The sequence below is a fragment of the Bubalus kerabau genome, chromosome X, assembly GCF_029407905.1.
Source record: "Bubalus kerabau isolate K-KA32 ecotype Philippines breed swamp buffalo chromosome X, PCC_UOA_SB_1v2, whole genome shotgun sequence".
NCBI lineage: Eukaryota > Metazoa > Chordata > Mammalia > Artiodactyla > Bovidae > Bubalus > Bubalus kerabau.
In genome coordinates, this window is record NC_073647.1 from 45217758 (window position 1) to 45243427 (window position 25670).

At 39.0% G+C, this 25670-nt stretch overlaps 1 protein-coding gene across 2 annotated transcripts in view; it reads right to left on the reverse strand.

Moving 5' to 3' along the window:
• GABRA3 (gamma-aminobutyric acid type A receptor subunit alpha3) overlaps positions 1 to 25670 on the reverse strand; it is a 236506-nt gene that overhangs the window by 50214 nt on the left and 160622 nt on the right. For both annotated transcript variants that reach the window (XM_055563543.1, XM_055563544.1), the window contains exon 6: positions 5093 to 5175. In XM_055563543.1, the coding sequence (XP_055419518.1) occupies positions 5093 to 5175 (83 nt within the window). The remainder of the gene's footprint in view (positions 1 to 5092; positions 5176 to 25670) is intronic.

A 25670-nucleotide genomic window follows, 5' to 3' on the forward strand; every position in this document is an offset into this window, starting at 1 on the left:
AAAGTGGAAAGTGAAAGTGAAGTCGCTCATTCGTGTCTGACTCTTAGCGACACCATGGACTGCAGCCTACCAGGCTCCTCCATCCATGAGATTTTCCGTGCAACAGTACCGGAGTGGGGTGTCATTGCCTTCTCCAATATAAATGCTAATTAAATCTAATTGGTTTGTATCATGTTCAAGTCTTCTATTTCTATGTTGATGTTCTGTCTAGTTGCTCTATGGAAGTGGAATATTAAAATATTTAGTTTTTTTTATTATTGAATATTCTATTTCCCTTTTCTATTCTTGTCAGTTTTGCTCTGTGCATTTTGGGTTTCTAGGTTCAATCATCTTTATAATTGTTATATCTTCCTGATGAATTGATCCTTTTTATCATTATGAAATCTTCAAGGCTTCTTCAGAATGGGGGTGAAGAGGATCAGAACATGGTTCTCTCGCCTTATTGAGAATCAGCCATTTCTCTTGACTAACAACACTCCTCAGACTGTTGTGAGCCTTTGCTTAGAATTTGGAGGAAGTTTATTTTGACAACTTTTGAAAATGTTCTTGTTGCTTTTATTGAAGAGTGGATTTTCAGAAGTTCTCACTTTACCATTCCAGAATTGCTTCCTTATTAGTTTTCAAAGTCAATATTAACTGCCCACTTAAGAATTTAAACCACTCTCTCCTTCTTAATATACTTAATTTGCTTCTAGGACAGTAGGTTCCCTTAAGTTCCCTCTTACTACACCTGTCCTATCCTTCACATTTACTGAGTTATTCTCTTCTCTTTAGCCTCTAAATGTTATAGTGATTCAGGAAACAGTCTTTGACACTCTTATCTACATGCAGTCAACTCCTCCAGCCTTATGGCTTTAAATACCATCTAAATGGATGAAACTTCAATTAAATATACAGTCTGCTGGCTCAGATGGTAAAGAATCTGCCTACAATGCAGGAGACCCACGAACAATCCCTGAGTATGGAAGATCCCCTGGAGGAGGGATTGGCTACCCACTCCAATATTCATGCCCAGAGAAACCATGGACAGAGGAGCCTGGTGGGCTACATTCCATGGGGTCCCAAAGAGTTGGGCATAACTGAGAGACTAATACATACTAGATATCTTTCCTGAAACTAGACTTACATTCCATATATTCAGCACCCAGAAGCACTAGTTGTGTCCCTTATCAAGCATAAACCCCATCAAGTGTAACCACTATCCTGACTATTGTTTCTATGTGTAATTTCCTTCCTGGCATTTATTCGGAAATGTATATATTTTATTGAAAATCAAATAATGAGAAAAATAGTTGAGAAATAAGCAAAATGGAAACATAATTCTCCTATAAAAATTAAAGCTTAACAATAGACATAGAATCATTACTGGAATAAAGAAATCTACTAATGTCAAGTCAAAGCAAGAACAGGAAATGCTAGCACACTGAATCAAAAGTGTTGAAATTCGAAGTATCAGGACAGGAATATATGTTGATCTGATCACTTGATTTTGCTTATCATAAGTGTATGTTTATAGCCATTACTCCTTGGAAGAAAAGTTATGACCAACCTATCAAAAGCAGAGACATTACTTTGCCAACAAAGGTCCACCTAGTCAAGGCTATCGTTTTTCCAGTGGTCATATATGGATGTGAGAGTTGGACTGTGAAGAAAGCTGAGTGCTGAAGAATTGATGCTTTTGAACTGTGGTGTTGGAGAAGACTCTTCAGAGTCCCTTGGACTGCAAGGAGATCCAACCAGTCCATTCCAAAGGAGATCAGCCCTGGGATTTCTTTGGAAGGAATGATGCTAAAGCTGAAACTCCAGTACTTTGGCCACCTCATGCTAAGAGTTGACTCATTGGAAAAGACTCTGATGCTGGGAGGGATTGGGGGCAGGAGGAGAAGGGGACAACAGAGGATGAGATGGCTGGATGGCATCACTGACTTGATGGACGTGAGTCTGAGTGAACTCCGGGAGTTGGTAATGGACAGGGAGGCCTGGCGTGCTGCAATTCATAGGGTTGCAAAGAGTTGGACATGACTGAGCGACTGAACTGAACTGAACTGAACTGATACTGCTAATGGTGAGTCATTTTTAGTCTTCTTGCCCGGGAAATCTCATGGACAGAGGAACCTCGCTGGCTATAGTCCACAGGGTCACAAAGAGTTGGACACGACGGAAGTGAATTAGCATGCATAGCCAATTAACAATGTTGTGATAGTTTCAGGTAAACAGCAAAGGGGCTGAGCCATACATATACATGTATCCATTCTCCTACAAACTCCCCTCCCATCCAGGCTGCTAAGTAACACTGAGCAGAGTTCCCTGTGCTATACAGTAAGTTCTTGTTGATTATCTATTTTAAATGTAGTGTGTAAATGTCTATCCCAACCCCCCTAACTGTCCCTTCTTCCTGGCAACCCCGGCAACCATAAGTTCATTTTCTATTACTTTTTTATATATATCATCCAGCAGCAGCCCTATGGTCAGGGCAAAACTTGAATTCCAAGCTGCAATCCATGGCCACAATTGGAAAGTACCACCAAGAATGAAGGGGCTTCCCTGGTGGCTCAGATGGTAAAGAATCTGCCTGCAATGCAGGTGACCTGGGTTCAATCCCTGGGGTGGGAAGATCCCCTGGAGAAGGGAATGGTAACACACTCCAGGATTCTTGCCTGGAGAATCCCATGGAAGGAGGAGCCTGGCAAGCTACAGTCTATAGGGTTGTAAAGAGTCAGACACAACTGAGCAACACACACACCAAGAATAAAGGAGGTTGTACCCTATCTCCAGAACTTTAGTCTTTTCAATCCTTATTGCTCAACAGTTCTAGGTTTCCTAATTGTTCATGAGGGGAGCTTGTTCACTCACGAACAACTCTATCCTACATAGAATGGAAGTAATACTTACCTAACTTGATAGTAAATCCATTAGGACAGAAATCTATAAGTCATCCTTGAGTTCTCTTCTTGTGATAGTCTATATCTAATTCATTGGAGGATGCTTTGGGATTGTCCTTCACAATGTGTCCAGAATCAGAATCTTATCACTTATGCCACTATCACTCTGATCTGAGCCATCATCATCTCTCAACTGAAATATTACAATAACCTATTAACTGGACTCCCTGCTTCTATCTTTCTCATACTTATTTTTAACAGAGTATCCATAATGATTCTTGAAAAAACAAAAATCAGATAATATATCTAAATATTCCAATAACTCCACTTTCCCTCAGAATAAAATTCAAAGTGCTTTACTGTCCATCAAGACTGCAGATGACCTGACCCCCTCTTTGATCTCACATCTGGCACTTTGATGTTCTTTAACAAGTCAGATACATTTCTGACTCAGGGTCTTGTCCCTGGCTGTTCCCTATAACTACAGTATTATTTCCAAAAATATCTGTCTTGTTAAATCTTTTGCCTCCTCAAACTTTCTGCCCAAATGTCACTTTTCAAAGAAGACTACAATGATTACTTTATTTTAAATTTCAATGGCAATGCCTATCTTCCACCTAGACATGATTGACTCCACCTTATTCTGCAGTACTTTTATGTCTTCTTATGGTGTGTCTCATTTTACAACATACTTTATACTTTAATTTTTAATCTAGTGTTTATTTTCTCTTTTGCCATCACTCTCTCCTCTATATAAGCTCCACAAGGGCAGGGTCTTTGTTTTATTCATGGATGCATTCCAAGCTCCTATAATAGAGCCTGGCCTACAGGAGATAATTTGTAAATTTTGACAATGATTGAAAAAAATGTGTCACACGTAATTATTTGGGTCTTTTCAAATGCACTTTCTACATTAAAATACAGAGATAAATATAATTTAGAGATGATAAACACAGACCATGATATATTGCTCCAAGTGTAGTTCAGTTCAGTCACTCAATCATGTCTGACTCTTTGCGACCCCATGGACTGCAGCACACCAGGCCTCCCTGTCCATCATCAACTCCTGGAGTTTACCCAAACTCATGTTCATTGAGTCAGTGATGCCATCCAACCATCTCATCCTCTATCGTCCCCTTCTCTTCCTGCCTTCAATCTTGCCCAGCATCAAGGTCTTTTCAAATGAGTCAGTTCTTCGCATCAGGTGGCCAAAGTATTGGAGTTTCAGCTTGAACATCAGTCCCTCCAATGAATACTCAGGACTAATCTCCTTTAGGATGGACTGGTTGGATCTCCTTGCAGTCCAAGGGACTCTCAAGAGTCTTCTCCAACACCATAGTTCAAAAGCATCAATTCTTCAGCACTCAGCTTTCCTTATAGTCCAACTCTCACATCCACACATGACCAATGGAAAAACCATAGCCTTGACTAGATGGACCTTTGTTGGCAAAGTAATGTCTCTGCTTTTTAATATGCTGTCTGGGTTGGTTATAACTTTCCTTCCAAGGAGTAAGCGTCTTTTAATTTCATGGCTGCAGTCACCATCTGCAGTGATTTTGGAGCCCAAAAAATAAAGTCTGCCACTGTTGCTCTGATGACACCCAAGTTAAACTTACTCTGAAATTCTTAGTCAGAAACTCACTCAAATTCTACTCAATTTTGATTTTTCTAATTATCTGAAAATGGGCTATGTATGTACTTATTTCTCTGCCAGATTTACAGCTATTGGCAAGGGCAATACTCTCTTAAAAGGAGAAAATTTCCCATCTCTTACTGTTTATCATTTGCTATAGAGAATTAGATAGAACTATATGAAGATGCACATAGAATAGGCATTTAAAAAATATAAACACCTTCTGTTAGAAGGATCTTGTCTTTAGGAAGCTATTATTGTGCTTTATATCAGCTCTGTCTTGGCTTGTCTTATGGATAATTTAGGAAACAGATGTTAATGTTACAAGCTAATGACAAAGAAATTAGTCTAAAATGGTGAAATAATGTTTGCTTCCTAAAATGAAAACTCTATTAAAGGTTAAATCTCCTGATCAGTTAGTACTACTCCATCCCACTCCCCTTCCCCACTTACATACTAGCCCAAATTAAAGCTCTCAGCTTTTGAAATTACTAAGGGACAGAATAGGAACTATGTCATTTTTTTTTGGCGGGGGGTAGGGGGGAGATCAGAAAACAGAAAGTAAGAAAATACATACAGCTTCCAAACTTCAGTGGGCAGGCATGCACATCCATAGGAAAATCTTCCAAATGCATGGGACACTCGGCATGAATTGTTAACCTGAAAGGAAGAACAGAACATGAAATTAAGCTAAAATGAATGGTATTAAACATGGAGCTCGGTTTCCATTCACCAGCAGTGGAGTGCTGCTAAAAAAAACAAAAATTTGTTTGTTTAGGTTCACTGAGATCTAAGATTTTATGAACACAAGGGATGGAGTAACTGGACTAGAGAGCCTCTCAAAGCAGTATCCAGATTTTTAGATCAGATATGAATCCACTTTACCACCTTTAGGAAAACAAATATCATTTATCTGCCCTAGCTGAGCTCCCTTAGCTACCTGCCCACCAAAGAAGCATGGAAACACCAGGTTCTGAGTCATTCAGTCCTGATCGCAGTTTAATTGCCTGTGTGAGTGTGTGCTGTCACTCAGTTGTGTCTGACTCTTTAAAACTCCATGGACTGTAGCCTACCAGGTTCCTCTGTCCATGGAATTTTCCAGGCAAGAATAGTGGAATGGGTTGCCATTTCCTTCTCCAGGGATCTCCCCACCCAGGGATCGAATTCACATCTCTTGCGTCTCCCACATTGGCAGGCAGATTCTTTACCACTGCACCATCTTGGAAGCCCAGCAGTTTATTCTGAAATAATTCTCCTCAGCAGGCTATCGTGTGAATTAAAAAATTTAGAGACTGCACTGGAGAGGAGGGATGTGTAGAAAGGATACCTTTAACCTGATAATAAGAACAAAAGATGGCTCTGCTGAAGGTGATTCTTGCAGAACACATACACACATTTGCACATTCATGTACACACACAGCAGCTGGCAAGAAAAAAAAAATTACAAAGTTTATGGAGGACATCAAACACCTTAGAGGTCAAGTATGAAGAACTCATGTGCTCTTAATAGGGACAACATGTAGGAGAGACTGTTCACAGATTCCTCAATCGAAATCTAGATTGGGTAAGACTTGCCATACCCACATACTCATTCTCTGGCATTACTCTGTCTAAATAATCAGTTCTAAAATTTCCTGTCTTTTTCCTTCATATATTTTGAGCCTCAACTTTCTTTGTCCTAGGAAGTAACCTGCTATGTAGAAATGGGAATCGCAAAAATTCATAATTATTTGACAGCTAACTCTGATGAGCTTTTTCTAGCTAACCTGTATACCCCCTGGTTATACTGGATTCAATCCCTGCCATCCTCTTAAGAGTTTTAGGTGGCCAACTGGCAATAATCTCTTATCCTGGTTAACTGTTAAACTTGATAAATGTGTACCACCTCATAAATGATCACAGTAGCAATAGTGGATACTGCTCAAAACAGGCTGACGAAAGCAAACATGCTCAGGTGTTTATTAGCAAGAACTCTAGGCTGGAAGGCAGAAACCAAGTGTGTGCCCTTTAGCAAATATTTACCCACCTCTTATTTTCCATTTCCTTATCTAAATAGTAAGAGGTTAAACTAGATGGCAAGTATCCTTGCAGCTCTAACTAATCCCTTGGATATTTATAAAATTTCCCATGTGTCTTGGACAAAAGCTCAATTCTCAAGTCAGCCTGCAATATTCCACCAATCTACTCTTTATTCTTAAGGCATAAGTAGGGAGTTTCAGGACTCAGAGAACCTGATACAAGAGAAATATCTTTCATTGAGAAGCCTGCTCCTGTTGGATACATAAAAGATTTCATGAGGGCTTAATAAAGAAAACTGTTCCTTTTATCCACTTATTATTAGTATTTCCAAGATACTGCCTATTATGAGTAATGCCAAGGGGAAATTACTTTATGTCTATCCTGTTGTCCTGAGGACATGGCAAATATAACCACAACAAATAGATTATCAAAGCCAAGATGCAAAAGGTACTGATTTCTGTTTAGGAGAAGAACTGAATTATAATAGCTTTCCTATTTTCATTCCCATCCACTTTATACCCATTTTACCTAAGCACAGATAAGTAATGATAAAGCAGGTGTTGGTGGGAGTAGGGTACTTCAAAAGCCAGATTATGCTGTGGTCTTTTCACTGGTACTTAAATGCACCCTAATGCCTTCTCTCCTCCTTGTTACCACTTTTAAGACCCCTTCAACCTTTTTATGCAGCAGAAAGCACCCAGACTAAACTCAGGCTAATATACTCATCACCACAATCTATGCCACAAAATATCCATCCTCTTCAAAACTTTGCTTCTACCCTCTTTTATTATTATGTTGAAAGTGAAAGTCACTCAGTCATGTCTGACTCTTTGCGACCCCATGAACTATACAGTCCATGGAATTTTCCAGGGCAGAATACTGGAGTGGATAGCCTTTCCCTTCTCCAGGGGATCTTCCCAACCCAGGTCTCCCACACTGAAGGCAGATTCTTTACAAGCTGAGCCACGAGGGAAGCACTATTATTATGTTATTAAATTAAATTATTATTTTGTGACAAAACACTTAACATAAGATCTGCCCACTTAGTAAATTTTAAGAATTTAACACAGTATTTTTAATTCGCCCGAATAGATATTAGTCCAAAGAAGACATACAAAATGGTTAACAGGGACTTGAAAAGATGCTCAACATCTCTACTCATCAGGGATATGCAGATTAAAACCACATGCGGTATCACCTCACATTTGTTAGAACAGCTGTCATCAAAAAAGATAAGAGATAACAAGTGTTGGTGAGGATGTGGAAAAAAGAGAATCCTCCTACACTGTTGGTGGGAATGTAAATTGGTACAGCCCCTATGTAAAACAGTAGAGAGGCTCTTCAAAAATTAAAAATAGAACTACCATGTGATCCAGCAATCCCACTTCTGGTTCTCTGTCCAAAGGAATTGAAATCAAGATATCAAAGAGATATCTGTACTCCCATGTTTTATTGCAAAATTATTCACAATAGCCAAGACATGGAAGCAAACTAAATGTCCATTAACAGATAAGTGGATAAGAAAACGTACCTACACACAATGGAATATTATCCAGCCTTAGAAAGAAGAAATCCTACCATTTGCAACAACACTGATGAACTTGTAGGACATCATGCTAAGTGAAATAAGGTGGACAAAGACAAATACTGTAAGATTTTACTCATATGTAGAATCTAAAATAGTCAAATTCGCAGAAGCAGAGAATATAATGGTGGTTTCCGTGAGCTGGGAGGTATTAGTGAAAGGGTACTAAATTTAAGTTACACAAGATGAATGAGATATACGAGACAATGTATTAGAAAGCAGAGACATTACTTTGCTAACAAAAGTCTGTATAGTCAAAACTATGGCTTTTTCAATAGTCATGTATAGATGTGAGAGTTGGACCACAAAGAAGGCTGAGCGTCAAATAATTGATGTTTTCAAACTGGTCCTGGGGAAGACTCTTGAGAGTCCCTTGGACAGCAAAAAGATCAAACCAGTCAATCCTAAAGGAAATCAACCCTGAATATTCATTGGAAGGACTGATGCTGAAGCTGAAGCTCCAATACTTTGGCCACCTGATGTGAAGAGCTGACTCATTAGAAAAGACCCTGATGCTGAGAAAGATTGAGGGCAGGAGGAGAAGGGGGTGACAGAGGATGAGATGGTTGGATGGCATCACTGACTCAATGGACATGAGTTTGAGCAAACTCCAGGAGACAATGAAGGGCAGGGAAGCCTGGCGTGCTGCAGCCCACAGGGTTGCAAAGAATTTGACACAACTTAGCGAGTGAACAACAATTAGTCTTCAGGTGGCTTTTCAAAAACGGTCCAAGACCCCTCAAAATGTGACAATCAGATTACAGGAACTGAGTCCCAACCAAGTTTTGATCTGTTTTGATTCCTATGCAGAAAGAAAATAGGAAGTAAAAGGCAATATAGGAAATCATTTTCTTTGGGGATGAAAGATACAGATGTGAATACAGATGGGAAGATGTGTTTAAGCCCTTCACACATGCATATACATACCCACACCCTCTTCAGGTATTGTCCTCATTCTACTGTTTTGTAGCACCCTGGCTCCCTTGTCACCCTAATCTTTGTTTCTCAACAGTTGGTTTTTACTCCACCACAGTAATAAGTTAAAGTTTTATTACTTCCATGGCCTCCTAACTTGTATCTCTACTTTTACCCTTTCTCTGTATACTATATTTTCTACACAATAGCCATCAAGTATTTCCTCATTCTATGCAGAGTAAAAGCTGAACTCCTTGCCATGGCTTACAGGCTCTTACATGATCTTATCTTCTGTTCCTCTATGGCTTATCTCCTACTGTGCCTTCCCTTGCTGTCTCTGTTCCAGTCACCCTGGCTTCCTTGCTAGTCTTCCAACATGCATGTCTCTCTTGTGTCATAGCCTGTGCACTTGTTATGCTCTCGTGCCTCTTTCAAGTCATTGCTTAATTATTATCTTCTGAATGAAGCCTACCCTGACCTCCACTCAGTTTACTATCCACACTACACTTAGTAAACTTTACCATGCCTTTTCTTTTCCCATAGTTCAGTTCAGTTGCTCAGTTGTGTCTGATTCTGCGACGCCATGGACTACAGCACACCAGGCCTCCCTGTCCATCACCAACTCCCACAGTTTCCCATAGTACCTAACTTATAACATGCCGTATAATTTATTTCTTCTCATCATTTTTTCCTCCTTATTGTAAAGCTATGGATTTTTGTCTTGGATTCTCTTTGATGTGTGCCAGCAGCATAGCACACTACCTAGCACACTGTAGGTGTTCAATACATATCCACTGAATCAATTAACTAATGAATGATTTTTGCTTTCCTAAAAGCATGTACTTCTACAGGGAGCTTGCAGAGAGAAGATATAGATAGAGTAAGGTAGGGTTCAGGTATTCCTAGGCTTCTAGGAAAATAGCATCTTAATATGATTCCTTAATAGCACAATATCTCAGCCTATCCTCTTGAGTGGTCATCTAGCCTCTTTCCTAGAATTTCATATCTGAAAGACCCTTACAGAAAGCATCCAATTTTATTCCCTCATATATTTTGAAAGTGAAAGTGTGAAAGTGTTAATTGCTCAGTAGTGTTCAACTCTTTGCAACCCCATGGACTGTAGCCCACCAGGTTCTTCTGTCCATGGAATTCTCCAGGCAAGATACTGGAGTGGGTAGCCATTCCCTTCTCCAGGGGATCTTCCTGACCCAGGGATCAAACCCAGGTCTCCTGCATTGTAGGCAGATTCTTTATCATCTGAGCCACCAAGGAAGGCCTCATATATTTTACATATGATTAAGCAGAAGGGAAGAACATTTCTCAAGTCACCCAAGTCTGGGATGGAGCTGACTAAAAGTTTGCTACTTGTTATACTCAACAAATAATTTTTGATCACCTATTATATGCCAGGTATTATTCTAAGCAATATAAGTATATCAGCAAACCCACCAAGGTTGTTTCCCTCTTAGAGCTTACATTTGAGTAGAGGGAAAACACCAAACAAACAAGTAAAATAAGTAAACTATATAATGTAATAAAAGGCAATATGCTTCAGGAAGAAAAATAAGATGTGAGTAGAAAGTATTGACAAGGGATTCCAATTTTCAATAGGGTATTCAGGGAATATCTCACTGAGTAGGTGACATTTAGGCAATGATCCTGAAGGTTGTGTGAGTGAGCCTTATGAACAGCTGGAGAAAGAATATTCAAAGTAGAGGAAGTGGCAAATGCAAAGGCCCAGAGGTAGAAAGGTGCCCAATATATTAAAAAAAAATAGCAACTAGGCCACTGTGGCTGTAGTGGAGAGGCCAAGGGGGAAGATTAACAGATGATGAGTTCAAAGAGGAAACTATGGGGAATGGGCTGGATAGTGTAAGATACAGAGAACAAACTAGTGATTATTGGTGGGTAGATGAAAGGAGAAAGGTAAAGACAGGAGTAAGGGATTAAGAGGTACAAAGTACTATCTTCAAATAAATAAACTACAAGAATATATTGTACAATACATGGAATACAGCCAATATTTTATAATAATTATTCTTATAGTATAACTCTTTAAAGTATAACCTTTAAAAATTGTGAATTATTTGTACACCTGAAACCTATATAATATTGTATATAAATTTATACCTCTTTACCACTGCATTTAGCCATTATATGGAACACATATAGGTTTTAACAATTACCTCACATGCGTTGTTCTATCCTCATTTTCTGATGTTCATAAGTTTTTCCCACTCTTCAGCCATCTGTAAATACTTACAATTTTGCCAAACAAAGCTTTAATGCTTTTGAGTCTTTGTACAAATTGTTGGGTTCTTTTTTTGTCCTGCCAGAAACACCCTTTCCTCTTCATATGTGAAACAAATTTCCTTCAAGTTCATGCTCAAATATTACCTTTTCTGTGATACTTTGTATGTGCCCTATAGGCAGTTCACAGAAATCCCAGAGCAGTTTGTACAAACAGCTTAGTGCTTAATGTTGTTGAAATAACTTTCTAGGCTCAAGATGGAGCCACTGCTGCCTGAGTGCTACATCAGAAAACAAAAACTTAGATGACCTTAGTGTTCCTATAAATTCTCTACTTGACAGAGAAACACAGTATATCCAGTCAACTATTTTCAATGGCCAAGCCAACTCTGGGCCATCTCATACCCTAAGCAAGGTAGATTATATGGCTCTACCTAATCAGATATTTTCTAATATTTCCTATTTTTCTCTTCTTCGTTTATTCTTTATTTTATAAAAGCTTCCTGTCTTCCTCTCCATTCTGAGGTTCTTCAAAAGGAGACTGTTCACCTCATGAAGTGAAATTGTTCGTATCATCTAAATTCTTTAATCATTTTTTAATACCACACAGGATTATCAGTCTGTTTATGTGTCTATCTTCTAAACAGAACTATGAGAAACTTGCGAGAAGGGTCTCTATATATTATTGTAATCCCATCCATAGTATAGTGATCAGCACATAGCATGTAGTCAATAAATATTTCTTGGTTTAATAAATATTTCAGCAAGATAAGTAGAGCAGGTATTTTCAGTCCCTTTTCCCACAAGAATAAACTGAGGTCCAGAGAACAGAAATGCCTTGTTGATGGTTAAACTGCTGATCTGGGCCAGAGTTAGGACTCACACTTAGAGCGCCTAATTCCTACTCTAAAGTTCTTCACTACAACAGACAGTCTTCATTTTTCTAGGGGTAGTAAAACCAAACAGGACCCTGTGGAGTCCTCCTAGGTACACATCCTTTCTGTGTCCCCTATCTCCATTGGGGAATTTGTGATTTTTATGCATGATCCACCTCAAAACCTTGCATGGCTCTGCAATAAACCTTTCTCTGCTTTAAACCCCAATGTTTCCCCTTGTTTGGCCTCACTGGGCATTGGACACGCTAATTTGTGTTTAAAAACAGTAGCATCTAAAATAGTTGGGTTCTTTGGAACTAGAGGGACCCTTCTGATCTGTGTTAAAATGATCTTTTAAACAGACTCAGTCTGCCTGGGGTTCAGCTTCTTGCCTTTGAGAATAAAGGTAATTTTTGTTATTTCAAGGTCCTAATTTCCTTTTGCATCTGGCAAAAATGAAATAAATGTGAGAAGACCTCTTGGGAGTACATTCTTCCCTCCCTCTCTCCAGCTCAAATGCTAGTTTCCCTATGATGCTTTTCCACATCTGGGCCCATGCCTCCAGTGTCATGGTCCTGGCACGGGTTTTAAAAGAATTTCCAGACATGAGACAGAATGAGAGAGAAATAAAGCTTATTAGAGTGGAAAATGCTGTTAGAACAGCGGGCCAGCTCAAGAGAGAACCAGTGTTGAATGGGGGTCCTTAGTCCACTTTTATACCCAGGGTACAAGGAGTTTGGATAGGGGTCTTATGGGTCATTTGCTTATTGAATGAGGCACGTATACTGGGTGGGGAAGAGTAAGGTAAATACCTCCTCCCTATGGGGCAGGAGGGGAGACAGGTTATACTGTTCCACTAATAGTTACAACATGGATGAGGGAAGGAAGATAAGGGTATGGTTTTTCCATTCCTGCATTCCAAGACCCTCCTTGGTTATTTGTTCTTTCGTTGTTGGGTCACCACATCCAGGTTGTATGGAAACCTATCATTTTTAGCTTAGAGCACTTCATTGTTGGCTTTTTTGAAACTTTGATTATGCCCTATAGTATAGTAAATTATGTGTCCTATCTTTCCTGCTAAGATGCGAACTCTTGGAGGGTAGGGTTTGATATCACCACATGGAATACACAGCATAATTTGTGATTAACAGAATACTCGTAATGTTACTTGCTTCCCACCTCATTGTAATCTTTCTCAGAGTTCAAAATGAGCCACTATATCTCTTCTGTGCTCTTACTTCTGTTGATTTGAGTGAGACACACTAAGTGAGGTTCTGTGAGTCAGTTATGGCAAAACCAATACAATATTGTAAAGGAATTAGCCTCCAAAAAATAAATAAATAAATAAATAAATAAAATTTGTAATTTGGAAAAAAAAAAAGAAGAATAAGAAACTATAGGTGGAATCCCCTACAGCAAAAGCCATTACAAAAAAGGGTTGTGTGAAACAAAGCTATCAATGCTTGGTTGATTTCATTACATTAAGTCCTATAGAATTAACAATGTGACCCAAATGCCTTCCATGATTCCTGCCATTAGACTCAGATGCAAGTTATTTGCATCTAAAGCAAGAAGAGAAGAGCTTTATTATTAACATTTCTGTGTGTTGCTGGGGAATGTCCAGGTATTATGCACAATTTACTTTTCAAAAATGTCATTGAAACATCCCAAGTACATGAGCAAAACTGACCCAATCATACAATCAAAGAATAAAGGATGGTATGCAGGTCTGAATATGACAATAAGCCTCTCTTAAATGGTCAAAAAATACCACTTTCTTCTTGATAATGTAACCAAACAGGACCCTATGGGTTCTTCCCAAGGGACAGGCCCTCCCCCAAATCCTCTGCTTTAGCTCCTTTCTGAAGTACCTAGATAACAGTATTTGATGCAAACTTCCTGAGCTGTTTCACAGATGGGAGAAACCTCCCACCAAATCGAAGAAGTTAACTACTTGATGACCATAAGGACACAGCCCCTGGCCTCCTGGAGCGAAGGATTGATGAAGTTACCCTTGTGACACCACCTCCCTCCCTCATCTGGATTTTAAAAATGTTTTGTCAAAAACCTTTGGGGAGTTCCAGGGTTTTGAGGGCTTGAGCAACCTGTCTCCTTGCAAGTATTACAGGGAAGAACAAAATCTGACTACAAGTTGGATCTGTTTCCTTTATTTTAAACTTTGCATCCAGTTGCTTTTGTTCACTAAAAGGATACTGTCTATACATAATGGCCTACCTCAAGGAACCTTGCTGCTTTGCCTGAATGTTAAACCAAAGGGCCTATGTTCAGAGACACATACTGATTCTGTCCACCTGTGGATGATGGCAAGAAAACAGAAATGTGCAAATCCCCTCCTCAAGGCTTCAACAGTACATGAACCAGTAACTTCCATATGGACAAGCTGAATTTAGAAAAGGCAGAAGAATCAGAAATCAAATTGCCAACATCCCTTGCATCATATAGAAAGCAAGGGAATTCCAGGAAAACATCTACTTTTGCTTCATTAACTACACTAAAGCCTTTGACTGTGTGGATCACAACAAACTGTGGAAAATTCTTAAAGAGATGAGAACATCAGATCACCTTATCTGACTCCTGAGACACCTATATGCAGGTCAAGAAGCAACAATTAGAACGAGACATGGGACAACAGACTGGTTCAAAACTGGGAAAGGAGTACATCAAGGCTGTATATTGTCACCCTGCTTACTTAATTTATACACAGAGTACATCATGCAAAATGCTGGGCTGGATGAAGCACAAGCTGGAATTAAGACTGCTGGGAGAAATATCAATAACCTCAGATACGTAGGTGATACCACTCTAATAGCAGAAAGCCAAGAGGCCCTAAAGAGCCTCTTGATGAAAGTGAAAGAGGAGAGTGAAAAAGCTGACTTAAAACTCAACATTCAAAAAACCAAGATCATAACATCTGGTCCCATCACTTCATTGCAAATAGATGGGGAAAAAGTGGAAACAGTAGCAGATTTTATTTTTTGGCATTCCAAAATTACTGCAGACAGTGACTACAGCCATGAAATTAAAAGATGCTTGCTTCTTGGAAAAAAAAACTTATGACAAACCTAGACAGTATATTAAAAACCAGAGACATCACTTTGCTAACAAAGGTACACAGAGTCAATAGTTTTTCCAGTAGTTCCAGAAAAACCAGACTACAGATTTTTCCAGTAGTCATGTACGGATGTGAGAGTTGGGCCATAAAGAAGGCTGAGCACCAAAGAATTGATGCTTTCTAACTGTGATGCTGGAGAAGAGTCTTGAAAGTCTCTTGGACAGCAAGGAGATGAAACCAGTCAGTCCTAAAGGAAATCAACCCTGAATATTCACCTGAAGGATTGATGCTGAAGGTGAAGCTCCAATACTTTGGCCACCTGATGTGAAGAACTGACTCATTGGAAAAGACCCTGATGTTGGGGAAGACTGAGGGCAGGAGGAGAAGGAGGTGACAGAAGATGAGATGGTTGGATGGCATCACCAACTCAATGGACATGAGTTTGAGCAAACTCTGGGAGATAGTGAAGGACAGGGAAACTTGGCATGCTGCAGTTCATGGGGTCACAAAGAGTCAGACACAACTTAGCAACTAAACAACAACTCCCTGAGGCTTCGATTTCAGGAGATATTTGTAAGATTAATGGTCATCTTACTTTACTTCTTCACCTCTTCCTGCTCTGTGTTCTATTTTTAAAAAATGGCATCCAGACCCCAATAAGATGGTTGTTTTGAGACATTAGTTTTCCATCTTCTGGGTCTGCTGACTTTTCAAATAAAGTCATTATTCCTTAAATCATCTCCTGACTTATTGGCCTGATGTGTGGCAAGCAGAGTGAACTTGAACTCAGCACCACACGGATTGCAATAAACCTTTCTCTGCTCCAAACTCCAATGTTTCAGTTTGTTTGGTCTCACTTTGCATTGGGCACATGAACTTGCATTAACAGTTTGTTTTCCCCACTAAAGTGAAAGTGTTAGTTGCTCAGTCATGTCCAGCTCTTTGCAACCCCATGGACTGTAGCCTGGCAGGCTCCTCTATCCATGGAATTCTCCAGGCAAGAATAGTGGACTGGGTAGACATTCCCTACTCCAAGGGATCTACTAGAATGTACCTATACTGTTACCAAGTCCAAGCTCACTCTGCTTGCTGCAGCACAGGCCAAACAATTGAAGATGAGGTGCTGAAGCAAGGAATATGACTTTATTCAGAGAGCTGGCTGACCAAGATGGCAGACTCATGTCTCAGAATAACCATCTTACTGGGGTCTGGATGCCAGGTTCTTTTATACATCACAGATGGAGGGAGGTGAGGAAACAAAGTAAAAAGGCCATTAATCTTGCAAATATTTCCTAAAATGGCAGCCTTAGGGAGGGGATGTGTTAATTTCTGTTTTCTTGCAGCCATCCACAGATGGACAGGGTCAAGATGTCTCCCTTAACATAGGCACTTTGAATTAATATTCAGGCAGAAGGGCAGGGTTCTCTGAGGCAGGTCATCATGTATGATTATAATAACAAAAGCAATGAATAGTAAGTCAAACAAACAGTTCCAACATGGAGTCAAAATTGGCTTTTCCTTACAACAATATGACAACAGAAACCACATCTATTTTTTGCCTACCACTTTATCCTTAGTGGCTTTCCTCGTTGCTCAGACGGTAAAGAATCTGCCTGCAATGCAGGGGACCCAGGTTCGATCCCTGGGTCTGGAAGATCTCCTGGAGAAGGAAATGGCAACACTCTCCACTATTTTTGCCTGGGAAACCTCATGGACAGAGGAGCCTGGTGGGCTACAGTCCATGGGTTCGTAAAGAATCAGACAGTACTGGGCAACTAACACTTTTACTTTTTAACACTTTTTTTTTTTTTAATCCCTAGTGTCCCAAACACTGTTTGGGTCTTGTTAAGCCCTTAAGAAATATTTTGGAAAGAATCAACAAATGAAAGTTCTAATAAGAGACATGAATTTTCTGACACACAATGTCAATTCATAAATACTTGCCTTTGCATATGCTATTTCCCTTCCTGGAATATCCTTCAGTATATTAATCTGCCCCTCATCTGTTTAACAGTTACCTATACTTCCTTCAAAATTCAAGATATAGGATAAGCATTATCTTCTTTGTACAACTTTCCTTGATGTCTCCATATGATTTTAGATGCTTTTTATCCTGTAATCCCATCATATTTTGTACCTGCCTCTATTTAAGGACTTTTATATTATTGTGCAGCTATCTGTGCATATGTCTTCTTTAACTACTAGATCGAATAGTCATTAAGAGCATGAGTTGTATCTTATCTCTGTAGTTCAGCACATATCCCAAAGTATATAATAGTACTCGTATAAACATGTTGAATGATTCAACTGAATGAGATAAAATCTAGCTAAATTCAAATAGTACTTTTTACTCCTATTCAAATAATCAGTGAAACTTTTTTATTGTATTATATATTATACATTTATATATAAAGACAATGAATATAACAATGAATATATTTACCCATATCTTCATTAATCAGTAAGATGTCATTAATAGAAAAAAAGTTTCCTATATATCCATGTCTGAAAAAAAATGGAAAATATCTCATAAATGTTTACATTATCTTGAGTTGGACTCTGATCATCTCTTTTGTATTGTTCCAAAATTGAAAAAGCAGGTAATGAGCTTTGGCCTGTATTTTTATGGTTGTCCTGAGATCACAAGATGAAGCAAGGGAAGGCTTGATTCTAAATTGTCCTAAAAAATAGCCCTGCAAACTTTGGTCAGATATTTCTAAAAAGTTGTCCTTTAATTTTCCTATGGAACCCAGATACTGTTTTTAAGGGTCAAAATAACGATAGGAATGCTGTAGAATGAAACTTCCTGAGAAATTGAGTGTTCTTTAGACTTAATCCAACTTGTGCTTTTCATGTGTCAACAAGATGATGCTATGAAAGTGCTGCACTTAGTTCAGTATAGTTCAGTCACTTGGTCATGTCCGACTCTGCAACCCCATGGACTGCAGCACGCCAGGCCTCCCTGTCCAACACCAAATCCCAGAGTTTACACAAACTCATGTCCATTGAGTTGGTGATGCCATCCAACCATCTCATCCTCTATCGTCCCCTTCTCCTACGGCTTTCAATCTTTCCCAGCATCAGGGTCTTTTCCAATGAATCAGTTCTTTGCATCAGGTGGCCAAAGTACTGGAGTTTCAGCTTCAGCATCAGTCCTTCCAATGAATATTCAGGACTGATTTCCTTTAGGATGGACTGGTCCTTGTTGTCCAAGGGACTCTCAAGAGTCTTCTCCAACACCACAGTTCAAAAGCATCAATTCTTCAGTGTTTAGCTTTCTTTATAGTCCAACTCACACATCCATACATGACTACTGGTAAAACCATAGCTTTGACTAGATGGACCTTTGATGCTGTCTAGGTTGGTCATAACCTTTCTTCCAAGGAGCAAGTGTCTTTTAATTTCATGGCTGAAGTCAACATCTGCAGTGATTTTGGAGCCCAAGAAAATAAAGTCTCATACTGTTTGCATTGTTTCCCCATCTATTTGCAATGAAGTAATGGGTTCAGATGCCATGATCTTAGTTTTCTAAATGTTGTTTTAAGCCAACTTTTTCACTCTCCTCTTTCACTTTCAAGAGGCTCTTTAGCTCTTCTTCGCTTTCTGCCATAAGGGTTATGTCCTCTGCATATCTGAGGTTATAGATATTTCTCCTGGAAATCTTGATTCCAGCTTGTGCTTTATCCAGTCCAGTCCAGCATTTCTCATGATGTACTCTGCATATAAGTTAAATAAGCAGTGTAACAATATACAGCCTTGATGTACTCCTTTCCCAATTTGGAACCAGTCTGTTGTTCCATGTCTAGTTCTCACTGTTGCTTCTTGACCTGCATACAGATTTCTCAGGAGGCAGGTCAAGTGGTCTGGTATTCCCATCTCTTTCAGAATTTTCCACAGTTTGTTGTGATCCACACAGACAAAGGCTTTGGCAGAGTCAATAAAGCAGAAGTAGATGCTTTTTCTGGAACTCTGTTGCTTTTTTGATGATCCAGTGGATGTTGGCAATTTGATCTCTGGTTCCTCTGCCTTTTCTAAATCCAGCTTGAACATCTGGAAGTTCATCGTTCATGAACTGTTGAAGCCTGGCTTGGAGAATGTTGAGCATACTTTGTTAGCATGTGAGATGAGTGCAACTGTGCACTTAATATGCTAGCAAATTTGGAAAATTCAGCAGTGGTCACAGGACTGGAAAAGGTCAATTTTCATTTCAATCCCAAAGAAAGGCAATGCCAAAGAATGCTCAAACTACTGCACAATTGCACTCATCTCACACACTAGCAAAGTAATGCTCAAAATTCTCCAAGCGAGGCTCTAATAGTCACTAGATGAATAAATTATGGGGTGATAAATAGTGTCAAGCTTTCATTTTAAGTTTTGAGCCTAGGTTTCCCTCTGTACCCACGTTCTTGGGTCCATCATGAAGTATTTACTGTGTAAGGGAACCACTAACTTCATCATGCTTCTGAATATCTGTACCTCCTCTGTTCTGTCCTTCAAAACAAGCACAAGGCCATTCTGCATAGACTCCTGTCTTATTAAACTCCACTTTTTTGTCCAATTCAGATTAAAATTAAAGATCTAATGGCCATCTTTTTCTATTCATCCAACTCTATTTTCAGGTGAGTAATCTCTTGGTCTGCTTCTCCTTCTGCCCTCCTTAATCAGCACCATTCCTTCTTCATATTTCATATTCTCATCCTCCCTTCTCCTTTCTATTCCTCCTCCAAAACTTAAACTTATTCTCTAATTTCCTTTTGTTACTTAGCTTTTCCCCTATCCTGTTCTCCTCATTCTTTCTGTTTTCTTTCTCCTCTGTTGGTCTCAATCTCTGTATCTGTTCATTTCCCTTTTGCCTATCACTCTTCCCTCTAACTTCTCTTCCATTTTCTTACTGCCTTTTATCCATCCATATCTCATCATCTTTAAATCTCTCCAACCACCTCATTCCATACATTCTCTCTTCTATTTACACCTACTTCACTCCATTTCCTCTTCAAACTCTTTCATGCACTTTATTACAAGTGTATCTCTCTTCTATTTCTCCACTTTTCTCTATCTCTTCAAATTCTCCTTCATAAATTATAACTACTCATATTTCTACTCTGTCCAGTCCTCGCCACCTCCTTTTCAACATTTATGTCTAATTTCATGTCTTTTCATGAAGTGCGAGAAGAGGTATCCCTCCTTCTTTACAAGGAAAATGTTCACTAAAGTTTGGATACCATCTCCTGACAATTTTCTCTGGAAACCTGATGTCAGAAAAACCGTATTTCCACTGTATCTTCAATCTTTGACTTTCTAGTAGCCACTTTCAGCTATCTCACAAATATGTGCCAGTCTCTACATTCAAAAAATAACTATTTCCTTTACTCCTGCATATATTAATTATATATGCATCCCTTTCATTTTCAAGCACATTCCCAGAAAGTATTTTCTATGTTTACTACCTCTATGCCAAGTCCTAAAAACTCATCATTGCACTAATCATTCCACTGAAACACTGTATGTGAAGAACACCAATGTCTTCCATGTTACCAAACCTAATACATACTTTCAATTCTCTATATTACTAGATATCTTTGTAATAGCCAACAATATTGTAGAGATGTATAAGTAATAGTTAAGAGCATAAACTTGCAACCAAACTGCCAAAGTATGACGAATCAACCATTTACTACCTAGGTGATACTGGAAAATGTTCTTAATAGCTCTGTGTCTCAGATTCCTTATTTGCAATGTTGGAATAACAGTAACTACAATGAGTATAACAGTCACTGGCATATTGTACGCACTATACTGATGGCAACTATTGTAGTTATTATGCTATTATTGTGTTATTATTATTGATCACTTCATCTTTTTGAAACTCTTTACTCCTTTGATTTATTAGTCAAAATGGATTTTATCAATATGTAGTACTAATCATGAAATATCAGTGTCCTAAAACAACAAAGTCTTATTTCTCATTCATACTATTTATCTATCTCAGGTTGTGGGGAGGGATGTTCTCTTCTGTTATCTTTAATAAGGGACACAGAATAATAGATCCAAGATCACCTGGCATAATGCTACTCACCATGGCCAGGGGAGAGGAACATAGAAACTCATGTACTGGCTCTTAAAAGTTTCCAAACTTTCAAATAGATAAAGAAAAAGACCTACTGAACAGCACAGGGAATGATATTCAATATCCTGTAACAGCCTATAGTATCAAAGAATTTGAATCTATCTATCTATCTATCTATACATATATATATATATATATATATGAATCACTTTGCTGCACACCTGAAACTAACACATTATAAATCAACTATACTTTTTAAAAAGATAAATGAACTTTAACACCAGTGCTGCAAATTAATTGAACAAAATGATATTTCAGTTCAGTTCAGTTCAGTCACTCAGTCGTGTCCAACTCTTTGTGACCATATGAATTGCAGCACACCAGGTCTCCCTGTCCATCACCAACTCCTGGAGTTAATTCAAACTCTTGTCCATTGAGTCGGTGATGCCATCCAGCCATCTCATCCTCTGTCGTCCCCTTTTCCTCCTGCCCCCAATCCCTCCCAGCATCAGAGTCTTTTCCAATGAGTTAACCCTTCGATGAGGTGGCCAAAGTATTGGAGTTTCAGTTTAGCATCATTCCTTCCAAAAAACACCCAGGACTGATCTCCTTTAGAATGGACTGGTTGGATCTTCTTGCAGTACAAGGGACTCTCAAGAGTCTTCTCCAACACCACAGTTCAAAAGTATCAATTCTTCAGCACTCAGCTTTCTTCACAGTCCAACTCTCACATCCATATGTGACCACTGGGTGAACCATGGCCTTGACTAGATGGACCTTTATTGGCAAAGTAATGTCTCTGCTTTTGAATATGCTATCTAGGTCAGTCATAACTTTCCTTCCAAGGAGTAAGCGTCTTTTAATTTCAGGACTGCAATCACCATCTCCAGTGATTTTGGAGCCCCCCAAAATAAAGTCTGACATGGTTTCCAATGTTTCCCCATCTATTTCCCATGAAGTGATGGGACCAGATGCCATGATCTTAGTTTTCTGAATGTTGAGCTTTAAGCCAACTTTTTCACTCTCCACTTTCACTTTCATCAAGAGGCTTTTTAGTTCCTATTCACTTTCTGCCATAAGGGTGGTGTCATCTGCATATCTGAGGTTATTGATATTTCTCCAGGCAATCTTGATCCCAGCTTGTGGAATCTTCCAGCCCAGCGTTTCTCATGATGTACTCTGCATAGAAGTTAAATAAGCAGGGTGACAATATACAGCCCTGACACACTTCTTTTCCTATTTGGAATCAGTCTGTTGTTCCATGTCCAGTTCTAACTGTTGCTTCCTGACCTGCATATAGGTTTCTCAAGAGGCAGGTCAGGTGGTCTGGTATTCCCATCTCTTTCAGAATTTTCCACAGTTTATTGTGATCCACAGAGTCAAAGGCTTTGGCATAGTCAAAAAGCAGAAATAGATGTTTTTCTGGAACTCTCTTGCTTTTTCCATGATCCAGGGGATGCTGGCAATTTGATGTCTGGTCCCTCTGCCTTTTCTAAAACCAGCTTGAACATCTGGAATTTCATAGTTCATGTATTGCTGAAGACTGGCTTGGAGAATTTTGAGCATTACTTTACTACCGTGTGAGATGAGTGCAATTGTGCAGTAGTTTGAGCATTCTTTGGCATTGCCTTTCTTTGCCATTGGGATGAAAACTGACCTCTTTCAGTGCTGTGGCCACTGCTGAGTTTTCCAAATGTGCTGGCTTATTGAGTGCAGCACTTTCACAGCATCATCTTTTAGGATTTGAAATAGCTCAACTGGAATTCCATCACCTCCACTAGCTTTGTTCATAGTGATGCTTTCTAAGGCCCACTTGACTTCACATTCCAGGATGTCTGGCTCTAGGTGAGTGATCACACCATCGTGATTATCTGGGTCGTGAAGATCTTTTTTGTACAGTTCTTCTGTGTATTCTTGCCACCTCTTCTTAATATCTTCTGCTTCTGTTAGGTCCATACCATTTCTGTCCTTTATCGAGCCCATCTTTGCATGAAATGTTCTCTTGGTATCTCTAATTTTCTTGAAGAGATCTCTAGTCTTTCCCATTCTGTTGTTTTCCTCTATTTCTTTGCATTGATCGCTGAGGTAGGCTTTCTTATCTCTCCTTGCTGTTCTTTGGAACTCTGCATTCAGATGCTTATATCTTTCCTATTCTCCTTTGCTTTTTGCTTCTCTTCTTTTCACAGCTATTTGTAAGGCCTCCCCAGACAGCCATTTTTCTTTTTTCCATTTCTTTTCCATGGGGATGGTCTTGATCCCTGCCTCCCGTACAATGTCAATGATACTTAATTTAATGAATTAAAAAGTACAATATTCTAGTTCCTGAGTGATCACAGTGTTTCCAAAGTGTACTGATATGGAAGCAGTTATAATAGTTTCCACTAACCACAAAACTTTTGAACAGAGATGAAAATTTTAAAACGTACACCTTAAATAAAGTTTCCAATCCTTCCTCAGAAATCACACATGTTATTTCCACTCACATTTGGTTAGCCAAAGCCAGTCATTTGTCCAAGGTTCTATGAAAGTGAAATACTAACACATATCCAGAGGGAAGTGAACTGGAAATAGTGGAAGTAGCAGTATTGACTACCACACTTAACTTTCAAGATACTACACACTAGTAGTTCTATTAACACCTTCCTTTCTTTTTCTTCTTGTTCTCCTTCATAGGTTCTTCTTTCTTCCCTTCTGCTTTAATGATAGTAATGGTACATGATTGAATGCTTGGCATGATTTTCCTCTCACTGAATATACTTTCCTGAAGTGATCACACGCACGTACATGGTTGTACCATCATATTGACAATACGAAAATTTACCTCTCTTGCTTGTGTCTCTCTTCTGGTCTTATGACTTGAATATTCAACTGCTATTAGACTTCTGCAAGGAGATCCAACCAGTCCATTCTGAAGGAGATCAGCCCTGGGATTTCTTTGGAAGGAACGATGCTAAAGCTGAAACTCCAGTACTTTGGCCACCTCATGCAAAGAGTTGACTCATTGGAAAAGACTCTGATGCTCGGAGGGATTGGGGGCAGGAGGAGAAGGGGATGACAGAGGATGAGATGGCTGGATGGCATCACTGACTCGATGGACATGAGTCTGAGTGAACTCCAGGAGTTGGTGATGGACAGGGAGGCCTGGTGTGCTGCGATTCATGGGGTCAGAAAAAGTCAGACACGACTGAGTAACTGAACTGAACTGAACTGATTAGACTTCTGCCTCTGGATAATTTACAATCGTCTTAAGCTTATCTTGCCCAAAATTAACCTCACAGATTTATTCTATCTAAACTTTTCCTAAATCTCATGTCATGTACCCCAGTTTGTAACACCATCATTCACCATTTTCCTTGGGTACCTTCTGCCTTGGCTCCCTTCTGCCTTGGCTCCTCCTCTTTGCTCTCATTCTGACATTGGTAGTTGTTACTATTTCCTCAGTGTACCTCCCTTTCTCCATTTTAATCCATTGTCCTGAGTTGGAGTTTCACCACTCCTCATCTAAACTGTTTAAGCTGTCTCCTAACCAGTTTCCCTATTTCCACTCTTGTTCCCTTAAAATGCATCCTTTGCTTAGTAACTAGGGTACCATATATAGCATTAAAAAACCTGACCACCTCATTTTCTTGCTTATAATATACCATTGAATTTCCTCCAACTGCTCAATTGGTTTTCTCTGCCTGGATGTCCCTCCTCCCTTTCCTCCACTTTCCACCTACAATTTTCTTGACTACATTTGCAATAAAACAAAACTGAATGTCAATACTAATAATCAGGAACTTGGGTGTTAACCTCATCCAGCAACTCTTTGTTCAAGTTGATCCAAAAAATGAGTTAGATGACCTTTTCTTTCATAATTACTCATAAGTTTATCATTTAATTTTTTTGTGATTATCTACTAGGCATCTCCCTACTGTCTTAAAATCTTATCATCAATGTTTGCATACCCAGAACCTAGTCCAGGGCCATGTATGTATTAGGAGGTCAAAATATGTTTGGTGAATAAATAAATGAATTAATGAATACTACTAATCTTCCATCAAAAATTTTGCTCCCTCCACTGTCTCTTGCTTTACTTCTCTATGTCTTCTTTTCTTTCTTCTCATTTACTTCACACTTTTCTCCAAATTTTCCTTTTACTTTTAGGATATTCTAATATCTAGCTTTTAAATTTTATCTTCTCCTTTTTTTTAAACCAATTTTTCTATTCTTTTGCTCCTCTCATAGTCTCTCTTTTCTTTACCCATTTGTTCTTGAATGATTTATGTGTATGTGTAGAAAAGATCTTGGAGTACACCAATAAAATAAATATATATGTTAATTTTATTGACCTCATCTCCACATTATTCTTTCCACTTCTATCCACTTCCC